Genomic DNA, 15,957 nt, shown 5'->3' on the forward strand with positions numbered 1-15,957 from the left:
TTTGTCAATATTTTTTACTATTCTTTCATAATAAAAAAAATGAACGTCTCTACATATTTAGAGGCTAAACAGAAATTTAAAAACATTCAAATTAATCTTAACACGAAATGATCTTGGTGTTGGGTATTTAAACGCTTTCGTTGAAACTCCAAATCTACATCTTTTAGTTCAAGCATTCAAATATCATTGGACAAAGGTTCCTATCAAATTGGAGTGTTCAAACGCCGTTAGTTGAGCGTTTGAACGCCTCAACGAAGGTCACTCTCAGATTGAAGCATTCGAATGTCGTTGGATGAAGATTGCTCTCGAATTAGAGTGCTTGAGTGTCGTTGGCTGAATGTTCAAATGCTTTAATGAAGATTGCTATCAGATCGGGGAGTTCGACTATGCAAGCTCGAGGCTCAAATTTATCTAAAATCAGTAAACAACTAATACTCCGATAAACATATTCAACTTAGCGAACCTAATCTCTCTTGTAAGGTGTCCTGATTAGGCCTGAACCACACCTAAGTTAAGTTTAGTTGATAGAACTAATAGCATGGTAGTTTTTTTTATTTCATTTGCAAATATTTGATAGATGGAGAAAGTGATTTGCAACTATTAAAAATATAGGGGGTAAATCGGCAATATGGAAATTTTCCTTGATAGCAAGATGGGTATTGCGTAATATTATTAGAATATAAGGCGTGCAATGAAATCTCAATTGTTGCAATCTTCCACTTCCCACTCTCTCTCTAGTGCAAAATGAAGCTCCTCTTGTAAACAAAATCTTATCCTTAACACTCTGCAATCTTCCTTCTTCTATAAAAGCTTTCTTCCTTCTTATTCTCCTCTCTCATGGAAGCCTCCCCATGTACCACTATCACAGCATGGCTGTTTCCTTCTCCTCCAAATCTCTCCAAACTGAGCTTCTCTTCTCCACCACCACTCTCTCCCACTGCCCATCTCGATATGGCTTCAAAGCTCTCCCCTTTCGCCACTTCTGTGCACTCTCATCACCCAAATACGCTCCACTCCACGACTTCCCTCCTTTTTCTGCATCAAAATCTCATGCAGGCAAAGTACCTGATAGAATAGCCCAAAGAAAAGTGACCCATGAGAGGAAAGGGAAGGATGAGGGAATTGAAGATAGTTTAGTTGGTCGTGAGGAGACAGTAGTATTCAGAGGTCGTAAACAGAGGAAAGAACCTAAAGACAGAGGTTTTAGGCGAAATAGAGAAATGGGTTCTTCTGGGTTGTCTTCTTCGAGGTCCAGAGATGAAATACAGGGCAGAAAGCCTAAAAGGATTGGAACTTTGGGTAAAACTGAGAGGAAAACAGAGGAAAAGGTGATGAAGAAGAGGAACAAGAAAGATAAGACCAAAACGGCAGAAATTGAGCTGAGAGTTGGGTTAGACATGTGCTCTAAGAAAGGGAATGTGATTGGTGCTATTTCTCTTTTTGATTCTGCTATTAAGGATGGGATCCAATTGGAACAGTATCACTATAATGTGCTTCTGTATTTGTGTTCCTCTGCTGCTGTTGGGGTTGTACATCCTGCAAAAAGTGGTACTGGTGGTGGTGGCAGTAGTAGCAGTAGTAGCAGTAGTCCTAGTGTTAAAGAAATCTCAAGCAATAAATCGTCAATAAAGCATTCTCAGGTGGGCGTGAATGGTGCCACAACAGAAGGTCAACATCTTCACACCATCAATCTTAAGGAAGGAATGAGTAAAGATTATTCTTTGATTGAACAAAAAGGTAATGATGTTGGTATCCCAATCAGTGACGACGTAAGGGACTACGCACGAACTAGGGGATTTGAGATCTTTGAGAAGATGTGTGTGGAGAAAGTTCCTATGAGTGAAGCAGCTTTAACATCAGTTGCCCGAATGGCAATGTCTATGAATAATGGAGACATGGCTTTTGAGATTGTAAAACATATGAAGGAACTGGGTATAACCCGAAGGTTGAGGTCATATGGTCCTGCTCTAATGACCTTCTGCAATAATGGTGATGTTGAGAAAGCTTTTGAGGTGGAAGCACACATGTTGGAATCAGGGGTTTACCCTGAAGAACCTGAATTGGAGGCACTTCTAAGAGTTAGTGTGGCAGCTTACCGAGGAGAAAAGGTTTATTATTTGCTTCACAAGCTTAGAACTAATGTAAGGCAGGTGTCTTCCTCAATAGCAGATTTGATTGAAGCATGGTTTAGGAGTTCTACTGCATCTAGAGTAGGAAAAAGAAAATGGGATGGAAATTCTGTAGCACAAGCAATTGAAAATGGTGGAGGGGGGTGGCATGGTTTGGGTTGGTTGGGTAGGGGAAAATGGACTTTAGCTCATACAAATGTTGATGCAGATGGAGTTTGTCTGGCCTGTGGTGAGAAATTAGTGACCATAGACCTTGATCCGGTTGATACTGAAAATTTTTCCTTGTCTGTAGCATCAATAGCCAGCAAGAGAGAAAGAAACTCAAGCTTTCAGAAATTCCAGGTACAAGTTCTTTTGCCCTTGAGAATTACCATTTCATTCTAATGGTTTCTTATTTCTTATGGAGGAAAGTATGATTAGACTTGCAGCTGCGTTCCTTATGCCATAGTGATTTCCCTATAGTTAGCTTTGCCTGATGTAAATCCTTGTCTTCTTTCATATCTGTTCAGGTTCTTTTATTTTCCTTTTCCTCCTCAGGCTGCTAGTGAAATGTCCATATATCTTGATAAACATGAAAGCTGTGAACAAATTATACGTTGACCTCAGAAGCCACTTTTCTGTTTTCTTCCTCTCCTTTTCTTATGTTTAATATAGTCATTTTTAATCTCTGGACGTAAAAAAGGTTGAATCATTTCTTTTGGACTATATTCGTTTATGCTGTCGATTGACTGCATTCTCTTCTTCTTATAGAAATGGTTAGACTACTATGGCCCATTTGAAGCTGTTGTTGATGCTGCCAACATTGGTCTCTTCAGCCAAAGACAGTTCTCACTAAAGAAGGTATATAGTAACTTATAAGTTGCAATGGCGTCTGATTATTAGAATTGCTTGTATTACTGTTACTTAGCCTCATCTTTTCAATATGCAGGTAAATGCTGTTGTCAATGGTATACGCCAGAAACTTCCATCGAAGAAATGGCCATTGATAATTGTGCATAACAGACGACTCAGCGGAGACAAGATGGAGGAACCTCTAAGTAGCAAGCTGATAGAAAAATGGAAGAATGCAGATGCTATTTATGCAACTCCAACAGGATCAAATGATGATTGGTGAGACTGTCTTAACTCATGACAATCTTGTTCTTGAAATCTTTTTATTTGACAGGCATTTTTAGAAATCAGGAATAAAACCAAATATTCCATAATATCCATCTTCTTCAGGATGATATTATGATCTTAACTTGCCTAGATTGCGATATTGTGTTGACTGTGTTGTTGAATATGGAGCAAGAAGTTTGTTTTAGCTATGTTAGAACTCAATACATAAAATAATCATAAATGATGCTAATGCACAAACCAGTAAACATTTGAGAAGTGTAATATTGTTGCTTGAGATTTATATGAACTGATGTAAAAAGGATATGTATGGATATATCCCTCTTTGTGGAGAAGATTTACATCAAGTAGAAAAACTAAAGCCTTGTTTGGTTTAAGGCTAGGCTCCGAACTTGATTAGTTGGTCTCATTTTTTAATTTTAATTTTTTGAAGAATAAATTTGGTTAGATATTAAAAAAATAAAAACATGTTTGGTTATTGAACTATGTTAGGAGTCCCTTAACCAATTCAGAAGAAATCTTTGAACTCAAAGCAAAGAGGGCCTAAAATCCTTCCTGCTCCTCTGAATTCCCATCTTGGTTTTATTTCCTGGAATAATCTCTCCTTACTTTAGTAATTTTATATGTTTTTGACATTAGTTTGTTTTACGATCCTATAATAGTGCAGTGCTCCACTTATTTGCATTTGAAGTCCAGGGGTAAAAAGGAAACGTGCAAAGATCTTTTAGGAGTACTTAAAGTTATAATGTTATAGTGGTGAATTAAAAGATAATTTGGTTGCTTGAGATTATTTTGGAAGATCCTTGGGAAGAAAGAAGAAATACAAAGAGGGGAAGGTAGAGAAAGAGCATGAGTTGGCACTTCTGTTAAAACTTAAGGTCTTGTTTGGTTTGAGGCTAAGCCCCGAAATTGATCAGTTAGTCTCATTTCTTAGTTTTAATTTTTTGAAGAGTGAAGTTGGTTAAATATAAAAAAGATAAAAAGATATTTGGTTACTAAACCAGGTTAAAAACCTTTAAATCAGTTCAAGGGGTGTTCTTAAACTCAAAACAAATAAGGCCTTAGTACCTAACGGTTTCCACTTCATTATGAGTTACAAGAATATAACGAACAAGGAGGATCTTAGTCCTCTTCATATCACAAGTGTATTATCTATGTCTTAACAAGTTCATATCTAAAGAAGTTGGGACTGTCTCATGCGGACATTCAAGAGATTTGTTCTCAGGTTTCATAAATGAAAAACATCTTCTATCAACACCTCTGCTTCCACACAACAAAGATATACTTCTAAATTTTTCAGTACAGTTACAAAAAATTAAATTATGTATAACACAGTATAAATACACGCAAAACTGAGTAGAGAAAGCTGAACAAATGTAAATTTGGGACTATCAAATACAAAATTTTAGTTCTTTTAATTTTGGAAGACATCAACACAATCCTCCACAATCTACAGGTTAAATCACCGAAATTACTCAATGTGCAAGATCCTTTGAATTAAGAGATTTATTAGTCCCTTGTTTCACAAGTCGATGTCCATTTTAGATGACTTTTATGGATACATCACTTGAAAGTGTCTTGACACTTATTTTTCTTGAAGCTCCTTTCTGTCCATCATATCAATACTGTTTTTATGTAAGTACTTTGTCAACTGATATTGTTTTTATGAAAGTACTTTGTCACATTTTAGTTATTTTCTGAAGTTACTGTTGGAATAATATATGGTTCAGGTACTGGTTGTATGCAGCTATAAAATGTAAATGCTTGATCGTGACAAATGATGAAATGAGAGATCATGTATTCCAGCTTTTAGGAAATGATTTTTTTCCCAAATGGAAAGAAAGGCATCAGGTATGCATACATTTTCTTTTGGGACAATGAAAATCTTTTCAAAAAGTGGAACATTTTTTATTTCTCTTTTTATCCTTATATGGCCAATAACACCTGTACTGTATATGCACACCACTGACTCACCGAGTTATTGGAGTATTACATATGTACTGAAATCTTTGGTACTGAATATATGTTCCTATGCAGGCCTGTTGTGGAAATATTTTGCAAACTACCAAAAATGCCCTCCTCTTATTCTACATACATGTACTAGTCTATACCTTAAAACTCAGCTGTTTGTAGCATTAGGAGGGGATGATGTTATGCGGGGCAGTGGGGGAGAGATGAGAGAACAATCAATGATCAGTAGGGAGTAGAAGACAGGTTGAATAATGTAGGGAAGAGATTGAGTAAATGAAAGGTTACAGCTCACATGAAAAGGATAATTCAGAAGCTGACTTTAGATACACACTTTGGGAACTATAAAGGATTTGATGGCATATGCATAACTTATTAAAGTTGTGACACCAAATATTTAATATAGTGGCAGATATACAGTTTGAAACTATTTGAGTAGTATATATTATAAAATATTCTTATTTCAATGTTGCATGGAATATTTTCTAATTATGAGGCAGAAGATATGAGAAGTGAAATGGCATAAGTTGTGCTTGGAGTTAGAAGCATTCTGAACCTAATTCTTCATTCACTAAAACATTGATCTCCTGAGACACATGACAATGTTGGTTTTTTGGCCTACCCACATGCTGCCTGTGTCCTCTAAACTAAGATATGGGAGATTGAATTAAATATTTTACATTTAAAAAAATTGAAAGCATATATCTCTTCTTAAAATTTATTCTTCCTCGGTGATGTTTGCCTGTTAACTCCTGTTCTTCTAACCTAGAGCACAAGCTTTAAGGTTTGAGAAGTTTAATCTTGGTGTCTCATATATTAGACAATGAATGGTCTACTCAAAAATTGTCTTCTCCTGATAGGTGCGCTTCAGTTTCCGAGATGGTGGCTTTGAGTTTCAAATGCCCCCTCCATGTTCTGTTGTTGTACAGGTTTGTTGCCAGCACTTTCATTGTCCTCATTGTTTATTATACTTTTAGATCTATGCAGAAAGTAAAGAGGAGTTCATGTCAGCTAGGTTGGCTTAATTTTCTCCTGATGATGCTTCACTTATCTAATAACTAACAAAATTTATAGTAATTCTGACTTGCTTAAATATAATTGATAAGATGGAGACCTACTGGAAGCTCACATTAACCTAGGCACAGTAACGAGAATGTAAGCACCAAAATTATGATCAGATATCAAAGCACTATCAAAATTTAAATCTATTACCATTACCAATATTCTCTGACACATGGGAGAGTCATTTATGTAACTATGTTTCTTTGACATCTTGAGTTTCTCTTCTAGTATAATAGATTTTGATTAGAGATTGGATAGTAGGACATTCCCATTTCAAGACTTCCAGTGTGAAGAACTATAAGTAGAGAAATAAAATTCCTTTCAATATATTGTTCAATGATGTGGCACCCGAAGTCAGCTAGATCTTCTCTCGGTAAGGTAACTAGTGTTCTGATAATTTTTTTTCTCTCAAACTCAGGAATCAGAGGAAGGTCATTGGCATATTCCTATCAGGTCCGAATGTGAATCTGAGAGAGAAAGAACATGGTTATGTGTCACACGTGCCAATTTGCGCACTATTAAAGAATGATCTACCCTGCCAGAAGGTGAAATTCATGCTAATTTATTTCGCATTACCAGTGAGACACGTTGAGATGGAGTTTTCAGTTAGACATCCTTATTTATTTTATCAAAATGGTACTTCAAGCATTTAACATAACAACTCATAAAATCTAAGTAAGCTATCAACAATATTTTATATAAGTCTGCAACTTAGCCCAAGCATACCCAGCTTAAGAGAATTACATAACATTGGTTTGCTGTGGATCATTTGCTACCTACTGCAACTAGTAATGTTTTCAACTTTAACGTTTCACATGAACAATGTTCATCTCAAAGGATATGCTTATTTCATAGTTCGCATGCATATGGATATAATGCAACCATTCATAAATTCCTGCATCTGTGCCTCATTTACAAGAATATCTTGCTAGATAGATAGTTCAATTTCATATCTAAAGTTAAGAACCATTTGGGTGCAACCATCTTCCTACTCCTATGCTAGTAACTTGATTTAGAAACTTAGCCAAAGGTAGAACCATGAAATGATCAATCATAAAAAATAGATAGTACTGCCAAAGTGTTTTTTTTTTGTTTGTTGATTCTTTAAATTATGCCATGAAATGCATAAAAGACAGCCCGTGCACATTGCATGTACAGACACCTCAGGATATGGCAGTTTTGACTCTCTTCTTCTTTCTGGAACAGTCAGCATATTTTGAGAAGGTGAATTGTGCTGCTGCATTTTCAATCAGAGAGGATCGTAATGCATTTCAAAGGAACATGATGGACACTGACTGTCATATCCAACATAAAATCATCTCTCTGCCAGGGAGGTGCCGGAAGAGAAATCTGTGGCTGTCTGAATGACACAGAAGAAGTTCTAAGCCATCACAAACAAACTTTGTCATCCTCTCCATTCTCCAGCGCTTCAAGTCTAGTTGTGTGAGAAACAAAGTGCTGGAAAGCTTATGCTTCTGCAATCTTTCCCCACTTGCTGTATTTTGTATCTTTTGCCCACTATCAATTTATTTTGTTGCCAAGACTCCAAACATTCAAATATATGTTAGTCATCATTCTTTATACAATGTTATCATCAGGAATATATAATATTCATCAGATATTATGTCTACTCTTCAAAGAGCTAGACAAACTTTGGGTTTCGAAGAAGCTTCAATACTCTGCATATGGGAAACTTGTATAGCTAGAAGCTAAGGCTAAGCATATTAGGGTTCCCAATTGATGCTGCAACTTGGCTTGAGAGGATATTCACTGTAGTGCAGAAGTCCTGAGAATTTTCTACATAGTCTTGGGCTGTTTATTTATTTGCCAGGCATCTATTAGGTAATTTTAGTATCTGCTGTGGATTAAAAAAAGGTTTGTAAACTCCCTATGGTTTAGCTCAGGTTTAACATATCCTATTGTATTTCAAACTTGAGCATTGTGACAGACTTTTCATTTAACACTAACGGTATTTCATTAGCGCTATTATTTGTGCCATAAATAAATAATAAAACGACTAAATCACTCCTCCATCTACTACTTAGACTATATTTCTATGGTTGAATAATCCGAATCAGAGATATTCTACAATGAAACTACATAAAGTGGATATAGTCTAACGTTCTCCAAATTAACTTCATTTAACTTGATAAAAGATGATAGATAAATATGGTAATGACATTTAACATCAAATTGTGTTCGACTGTTTTTAAAATTTAGAAAAGAGAACTCTTTGCCTGCTGAAAAGGCACAAACAAGAACATGTCTTAGAGCAGTTGAATGGCATTTTGCAAACTTCCACAACAGAGAAAAGTAGCAAGCAAGTTTAGTAAGGGACAGGAAATCGAACTGTAGATGGACCAGATCTCATGTCTTCAATAATGAGATCAAAAAGAGCTTCAGCTACTGGGCCTTCTTTGCCTGCGGCCGGAAAAGGAAAGGAAAAGGAAAGAAGGGATAAGCGTTTGAGTAACCCTACTTTTCGAAAAATAGATACAAATATCATGGAACAAAAGCAACATTTCTTAGATAAACAGAAATTTTGAAGTTAGTTATTGCATTAATTTTATAAATATGATCTTGAAAAACACTATACCAGTCATCAAGAAAAAAACTATTTGGCATATCACAGGCTATAGCCATTTTGATCAGAAAAATTAAGAACATCAAAGTCATCAACAGCACAAGTAACTTCCAAGAATCCTAAAAATTAATAAATATATCAATCTTCTAGCAGTGAGAATACAATTTTGCTGTAAAGTAACAGACTAATTTTCCTCATACATAAATGAGAAGAGAAAAAAGTAGTTTCGGCAAACATGTATCTCTCTAGTCGTTCATGGGTGTTTGCTTGATTTCATAGTCAGTGTCATGCTCAATATATATGACTTGAAGTTAAAACTCCAGATGTTGTAAATCTCTGTATAAACAGTTATTACAAAATGGATGCACTGCCAACTGCCAAGATCTACTATAAGTTTGTCTTCATATATGACTACCATATACATGGCCGTAAGCATGGATATTATATTGATAGCGATATAAGGGTCATGTGGACTTTCTACTATGAAAAAACGTAAAGAGGTACATGGTTAGTTATTGAGAAATCAGCCTTACCAGAACCAATGATCTGATCATCCCATTGCAGAACAGGCTTCACAAGAATTCCACTCCCAATGAGCATCATTTCATCGGCCATCTTCCCTTCATCAACTTTCACATTTCCTAATTTTATCCCTTTAAGTCTCCCATCTGCTACAAGTTGTTCAGCAAGAACTATTACCCGTTTTGCAGTGCATCCACTCAGAATCTTGTCAAAATGAGGCATAAGAAGCTCCTTCTTCCGCGACACAAAGCCAACATTCATATTAGGACCCTCAGCAACAAATCCTTCATCATCTAACCAAATCCCAGCAAATGCTCCATTTTCTTCAGCTTCCATTTTGGATAGGGCATTCGGGAGGTAGTTTACATTTTTCATAACTGCAAACTGTGGAGACTTCATAGGAACTGATGATGTTATTACTTTACAACCCTTTTGGGTTGGTAGCGAATGACTTTGTATCACAATAGCATAAAGAGCAGGATTTAGGCAGCCAGATGGAGATAATTGGAAGTCACCAGGTCCTGCAGAGAGCCAATACCTCAATGACCCTTGAGTACATTTTGATGCACTCACTGTTTGAATGAGTATGCTTCTTATGGTTGCGCGATCAAATGGTAGACGAATTTTGGCCATCGATGCAGACCTTAAGAAACGATCTAAATGCTGATCTAATTCATAAAGGTGTCTGAGATCATAAAAATATAAAAATCAAGAAAATATTAGTAATTGATGAGCATGAAGTAATTATGTACAATATCCCTAAATGTTCTCTCCTCAAATCTCATGCGTATTGTTGTTTTCCCTTTGCTCACAGAGTGAGAAAATAAAGGGAAGAGAACAAAAAGGAGGAAGCATCCTTTTCTCAAAGAGTTAATTCACATATAAACTCCTATGCAAACATTATCGGATGATAGATCCACTACAGTCATTATCATAACCTGCAATAGAGGCACTGTAAAATAAATTGAGCTAAAGACAGCACTATATTCTGTTTACAGTCAGATAATATTCTTTCTACTTATCAATGAAGTTGAAAGAATAACCTTGGATGCCTTAACTCTTACCCATCCATTATAGCAGCAGTATCAAAAACCCCATGTCCTCTATGGACCATATGGTCATCCATGGGTATCACCATTGCTGCATGATCAGTAGTAATTCCACCAAGGATGCTGGAGTACATTGCCCTGTAATTTTTCTTACTACTATTTTCTTGGAATGATTTTAGCCTTTCTGCAACCTTCATACCAAAGAAAAAAGAAAAGAAAAATTGGGTTAAAGATCATCTCTGAATAATATGCGTTCAAAGATTATGTAAATGCTTTCTAATAGAAGAGAGAAGTTGGTAATAGAAAGAGGAAAAAACTGCAATTAGGCATACACAAAAGAATAATGAAGAGGGAACACAATGGAATTATTAAAAACTCTTCGCCTTGCATATCATTATTTCAGACATTGCCATCGGATGACGGCTCCTCAGAAATAACGCTATATTGCAAGGATCTCCTATTTTTTTATTGCCTTATGGTCCATGGTTGGTGACCTCATTCTTTTGTTCGTTTTGCAGGAGTCTTAACTCAGTTTTAACTCTGAACTTTATAGTACACTGCAATTCCTTTTTGAAATAATATTGATCTGGTGAACTCTCTCCCTTCTGTATCAAAATAACAGAACGTGAACTCATGATTTGAGTTCAAGTTGATATAGAGCTAACAGTTTGACTTTCTTTTCCATGCAATGGAAGGCTGGTTACATTTAGATAGTTACTTCTGCCAGGTCAGCTGCATGGGACAATAAAGTCTTCAAGGAAGTTACTCTCTCTTAATTTATGAATTCACTTCAACTGACACCAAAAGCATTACCAAGGGAATTGCTGTAATACATGTCAAATAATCTGATATATTGGAACATTAGCAATTCCTTTTTTTCCTTACCAAAGACAAGCTCTATCTGGTTCCTTTTTGGAGCCAAATTCAAGCTGCTCATGAACTGCTCATATAGGAGATTAAAGTACAAGCCTCCAATAAAACATTAACCAGTATCTACATGCACAAGCAGAAAACCCCTCAGTACATAGTATAAGCTAAAACATTTATTCATTTTCATCAGTTTAAAAAGGAATGAGATATTTCAATCTGAGGGTAGCTCAATTTTTAATTGAAACTGATTAAGCTCATGCCAAACCATGGACAAAATGAGCCACTGGCAAATGGGGTGGTCCTTGGCTGTTGTCAAAGTGAAGAAACCCTTTACCTCTTGCAGCTCACCATGGTACTAGAGTCATACATCCAACTAGGGGCTCCATTGCTTACACAAAGATGTTATACAACTCTAGTTTCCTTTAATTATCAAACAGCACATTGTTCTTCTATTACCTGTCATATATTGTTCTTCTTAGTCTATACACTCAGAAACCATTCTCAATAACAAAAAAGAACTAATAATTAGGAGAAAGGAAAGGCAATTAATATATTCAGCCATCTTATCCTACATTAGATAACTAATGCAATACAACAAGAAGCTTCACTTGTTCATCAAAATGGCAATAGATTAGAGCAGAGTATATCAGAGCTACAAAGGGAGAAAAAGAATCCTAACCATAAAAAGAAAATTGTAACGTTTACTGTATCACTTATATACTATGAAATATCTACCTCAGTTGCAGACAATACAGGAACATCAAATTGGTGACTTCCAGCCTCTGTAGATTCTGCAAAGCAAAGAACGAAATGAGTCCATTGATAGAAATATCTTTCCTCTTTGTTTCTCTTGTAATCGTCTTTTGCGTGATATTTATCAAGGACCAGAACAAAAAATATTCTATGATTCTATCTTAGAGAGAGAGAGAGAGGCAAGAAGAAAGTAAATTTCAAGAACCTTCTCACTCCTTGGGATTTTTCGGATAAAGAAAAACATAGAACTATACTACAAAGAACAATAAAAACAACTACAGAACATCATCTTTTCGCTCATTTTACATATGTTGCAATCATAGGATGATAAAAATTCAATCTTTAACTCGTTTTCGCTATCTTTGCATCATCGCAAGACTACCAAAAACAAGAGAGAGAGAGAGAGAGAGAGAGAGAGAGACCATCAGGATCAACACAAAGCTATATTACCATCAAAGCAAAAGCAAACAAAAACAGAGGAAGCCCCAACAATCCACCTGCCCAACCGGAAGTCTTCACGGCTCTGACCTCCTTCCACGACCTTCTATCCACCCCTAATCCGAAACCTCGAAATCCAACTCCATTAAACGTGAGTCTCCTCCCCCCACCATGGTTCTGACCTCCCGTTGATCTGACAACCGTCGCCGTCGACCGGTATCCCAATATGGGTTCGCCCAAAAAGGCCGAGATAGAAGCCATTGATTACCCAAGCTGAAATCGAAGGAGAAAGATCGCAAAGATGCCTTCTTTCTATGTATAAGAGATGAAACAGAACAGCACATTAGCATTTTAAAAGCATACAAGATTTCGGCTGCAATGTTTAGCACATTGGATTGCACTTTCTTTCTATTATGTCGTATTAAGTAATGCATTTAAGTCGTTTTCTGCGTCCGAGAATCTTTTTTTTCTTTTTTGATAATTGAGAGCTTGGATTAAGCTTAACTTGCCTCCTTACCTGCTGAGCAGGTGCCGGAGTCAACGCTCAACAAGGTACAGCAATATGGGGGATTGGGCCTTCTGGCCCAATAACCGTATAATTTAAACCTAGTTTACCCCGGTGGGCTGCCCCCAATAACCGTATAATTTAAACCTAGTTTACCCCGATAGGCTGCCCGGTCAGCTACCTAGTTACCTTCTCTTGCAATATGATGCAATCTAACCCTATAAAGACCTTTGATCAGCCCTTACACTCTACCACAATTTTCTCACTTGCTAGAGACATGGGCTATCACCTTTGATGATATTCACTACCTCTGCAAAGTCTGACTAAAGAACTAACTTGACCTCTCTATAAACCAACCTCAGCCCCATGCGGATTGCACAAAACTTCGAGAGGATCACCGACTCACTAGGACAAGGCTCCTAAGCAATGACTCTAGGAAGCCCTTTTCATCTCTGATTATAGCCCCTGTGTTGCCTTGATAGTCGTCGACGGTATATGTATAGTCAGTGTTTAACTTAAGCCACCCTAGATCTGACAGCTCCGCTTGAACTATCATACTGATTTTGGTCCTCAATGCTTTAGGTGGTTTAAAGTATTCTCTAGTTAGTTGGGCCGCTCTCATCGCCATCCTCTGCAGACTAGCTCTCTCATCCCAAAAGGTGAGATTATTTCACTGCTTCCAACTGGTGCACCTCCTCCGTGAGCCAGTCCCATCATGGAATGCGTATCATTCCTAGCTCTTGCCACTTTAGCTCTCAAACTAATTTAGCAAAATGACATGTGAAGAAAAGGTGTGCTATCAATTCTTCATGCAATCCACAAAGCCGGCAAGTGTCATCAAGCATCAGACGTAATGAGTGGAGATAGCTTATGGTCGACATCCTATTCTTGCATACCTTGCAATAGAAGGTCCTTATGCGAGGTGCCATCGAAAGGTCTCACAACCTTTTACATCCTGACCACCTTTCCTCTTTGGCCTGGTTGAGGAAATGTTACGGTCGTTTTTTATGAAGATGAGTTTCTATCTGACTTGATAATTTAGATAGAATTTTAGAATGAAACTTACGAAGATAATTGAGATCAATCAAACTATTGAATCCATCTAAGATTTAGATAGGTTATTCCTCTAGAAGTTAGAAATCTAATGCAATCAGAATCTCCTCGATTGGATGAGTAGATCGAAAGTTTCGTATAAAATAATGACTGAAGTTCAGAAGGTAGCGGGATGGACGTGAAATATGTGGTTAGGGTTATGAAAGATGATTATGGTATAGTGAATGGATTGGTGTTTGAAAGTAGATGAGGCGGGAGAAGAGAGCTTTCAGGTATGGCTGGTCGCTAGAAAGAGGAGGGAGAAGCGACAGAGGATTAACCTCAGCCGTAGATAAGAACTTGCGTTGGATACCAATAGGGAGGAAGGAGGAAGGAGAATATGGCTCAAGCGCAAATGAAACAATTGTAATATTTAATAATCAATACAGCTGCTCTTCCACCTATATAGAGGCTAGTCAAATATCCAAAAACTCTAAACAAATTCTATTATAACTTAATTTAACCCTAAACAATTTAACTAAATCAGTCCTCCTTATCTATCTCGGATTAGTCTTTCTTTCACCGTAAATAGATTCTGAATTTGGAGAAGTTGTGAATACCAAAGTTATAGAATAGAGGTTGGAGATTTTATTCAACTAGTTTGATATTATTCGTATGTCTGTAAAATATCTTACGGATATTTTTTCCAAAACTGTGCAAAGTTAGATTAGCTAAATATAAATACTCTAACTAAACAAAATAAGCAGTTAAGATAATTAAACTCTATGCATTGCGCCTAATGTTTCCTAATGTGATCCGATTTGACCTGAATCACATTAAGAGATTTTATTCTTGGCTCTTCAGAAGGGTGGGCACTCCACACCCACTTGTCCTCCACATTAGCCTACCCTCCATGTTGTATCTCAATGTGGAAGGTGATCTCCTTCAGTTGTACCCTCCACATTAGCAACCGCTGCATGGTCTAAATCTGCCTGTCTAGGAATAGGCCACAAGGAGATTCTCATTCAGTAGTGAGGGGCTCATAATGTGCGGTTGCCTGGATCAAGGAGCTTCAGACATCCATGGAGTCGTGGCCAATCTAGTGTTGTTGTTGCCCACCAACATCCCACACCTATCTTTGATGGACACCAAAGAGGAATTGGTAGCCTGTCAAACCCATAATGGAAAAAGCGCTATGTTGGTATCCTACGGGTCTACTTCACCATATTTAGCTCGTACCAAGTGGGGTATTCTCTTGGTTGAGGACCTTAAAGGCTAGCTTGCTTAGGAGGGCTGCACGAGCCAACTTCAATCTTCTAACTACCAACCCATCGTCTTCTTTGCTTTGGGCCACCGTCTCCTGGCTGATGAGATGCATGCTGCGGCCTCGACTGTTGCCCCCAAAGGAAAGACTAGGTAATGCACTCAACCCTATCCAGCATTGAGTTTGGCACTTAGGTGCTACCCTACCAGTAGATGCAGATGGCCATTAACGTTGCATTTACTAGTGTCAACCTACCCGCTATCAAAAGCAAACCTTTCTTCCACCTTGCCAATTTTTGCTTAATTCGGTCTATCATACCTTGATGCTCCTCGGCTTTTATCCTCCCCCCGAAAATACGGATGCCCAAGTAGGTGAAAGACAATTCTGCTCGCCACAAGTCAAGGGCATCAGCTAGGTTGGTAGCCAACACCACGCTTAACCGCCTTGGGAGGAATAGCTCTGACTTAGCAAAGTTTATGCATTGCTTAGTGAGATCTGAGTAGACTTTGAGGCACTCTAGTGCACATTTCACATTGGCCCTTGGTTGCCTGCGCGGTTATGAGCAGACCGTTCGCATAAAGGTGGGAGAGCTGCATGTTCCTATGGTTGAAGCTAGTAAGCTTCCTTTCTGTAAGCTTGGTATTTAGGATACTTGAGAGGAGCTG

The 15,957-nt window shown here is 37.5% G+C and overlaps 2 protein-coding genes across 4 annotated transcripts; one reads left to right on the top strand and one right to left on the bottom strand.

The window, feature by feature from the left end:
- The first annotated feature begins 721 nt into the window (after positions 1 to 721).
- On the top strand, positions 722 to 8,285 carry LOC140764684 (proteinaceous RNase P 1, chloroplastic/mitochondrial-like). 2 transcript variants are annotated; one of them, XM_073103375.1, is made up of 7 exons: positions 722 to 2,471; positions 2,880 to 2,969; positions 3,058 to 3,239; positions 4,976 to 5,096; positions 6,074 to 6,142; positions 6,694 to 6,820; positions 7,482 to 8,285. In XM_073103375.1, the coding sequence occupies exons 1-6, from the start codon at positions 852 to 854 to the stop codon at positions 6,802 to 6,804; spliced, it is 2,193 nt and encodes a 730-aa protein (XP_072959476.1). In that variant the 5' UTR covers positions 722 to 851; the 3' UTR covers positions 6,805 to 6,820; positions 7,482 to 8,285. The 2 variants fall into 2 exon arrangements, 1 of the variants encoding a protein (XP_072959476.1); XR_012105080.1 differs by lacking the exons at positions 6,694 to 6,820; positions 7,482 to 8,285 and having other exon boundaries at positions 4,993 to 5,096.
- A 136-nt stretch (positions 8,286 to 8,421) lies between these two features.
- LOC140764685 (D-amino-acid transaminase, chloroplastic) lies at positions 8,422 to 12,887 on the bottom strand. Of its 2 annotated transcripts, none has more exons than XM_073103376.1 (5): positions 12,551 to 12,887; positions 12,036 to 12,091; positions 10,446 to 10,621; positions 9,393 to 10,066; positions 8,422 to 8,696 (listed from the first exon to the last, which is right to left on the bottom strand). In XM_073103376.1, the coding sequence occupies exons 1-5, from the start codon at positions 12,750 to 12,752 to the stop codon at positions 8,602 to 8,604; spliced, it is 1,203 nt and encodes a 400-aa protein (XP_072959477.1). In that variant the 5' UTR covers positions 12,753 to 12,887; the 3' UTR covers positions 8,422 to 8,601. The 2 variants fall into 2 exon arrangements, with proteins under 2 accessions (XP_072959477.1, XP_072959478.1); XM_073103377.1 differs by having other exon boundaries at positions 12,504 to 12,571.
- Positions 12,888 to 15,957: the final 3,070 nt, after the last annotated feature.

This window comes from Typha angustifolia, chromosome 8 (genome assembly GCF_048772165.1).
Source record: "Typha angustifolia cultivar Huaian chromosome 8, ASM4877216v1, whole genome shotgun sequence".
Classification (NCBI taxonomy): Eukaryota; Viridiplantae; Streptophyta; class Magnoliopsida; order Poales; family Typhaceae; genus Typha; species Typha angustifolia.

What these genes read in the sequence shown, in the direction of transcription:
- LOC140764684 (XM_073103375.1), top strand. Translation starts at nt 852, where the DNA reads ATGTACCACTATCACAGCATGGCTGTTTCCTTCTCCTCCAAATCTCTC. An exon ending in CAAGCTTTCAGAAATTCCAG is followed by an intron (nt 2,472 to 2,879) that starts GTACAAGTTCTT and finishes TTCTTCTTATAG; the next exon opens with AAATGGTTAGACTACTATGG. An exon ending in GACAGTTCTCACTAAAGAAG is followed by an intron (nt 2,970 to 3,057) that starts GTATATAGTAAC and finishes TTCAATATGCAG; the next exon opens with GTAAATGCTGTTGTCAATGG.
- LOC140764685 (XM_073103376.1), bottom strand. Translation starts at nt 12,752, where the DNA reads ATGGCTTCTATCTCGGCCTTTTTGGGCGAACCCATATTGGGATACCGG. An exon ending in GAAGACTTCCGGTTGGGCAG is followed by an intron (nt 12,092 to 12,550) that starts GTGGATTGTTGG and finishes TTTGCTTTGCAG; the next exon opens with AATCTACAGAGGCTGGAAGT. An exon ending in ACTGCTGCTATAATGGATGG is followed by an intron (nt 10,067 to 10,445) that starts GTAAGAGTTAAG and finishes TTATGATCTCAG; the next exon opens with ACACCTTTATGAATTAGATC.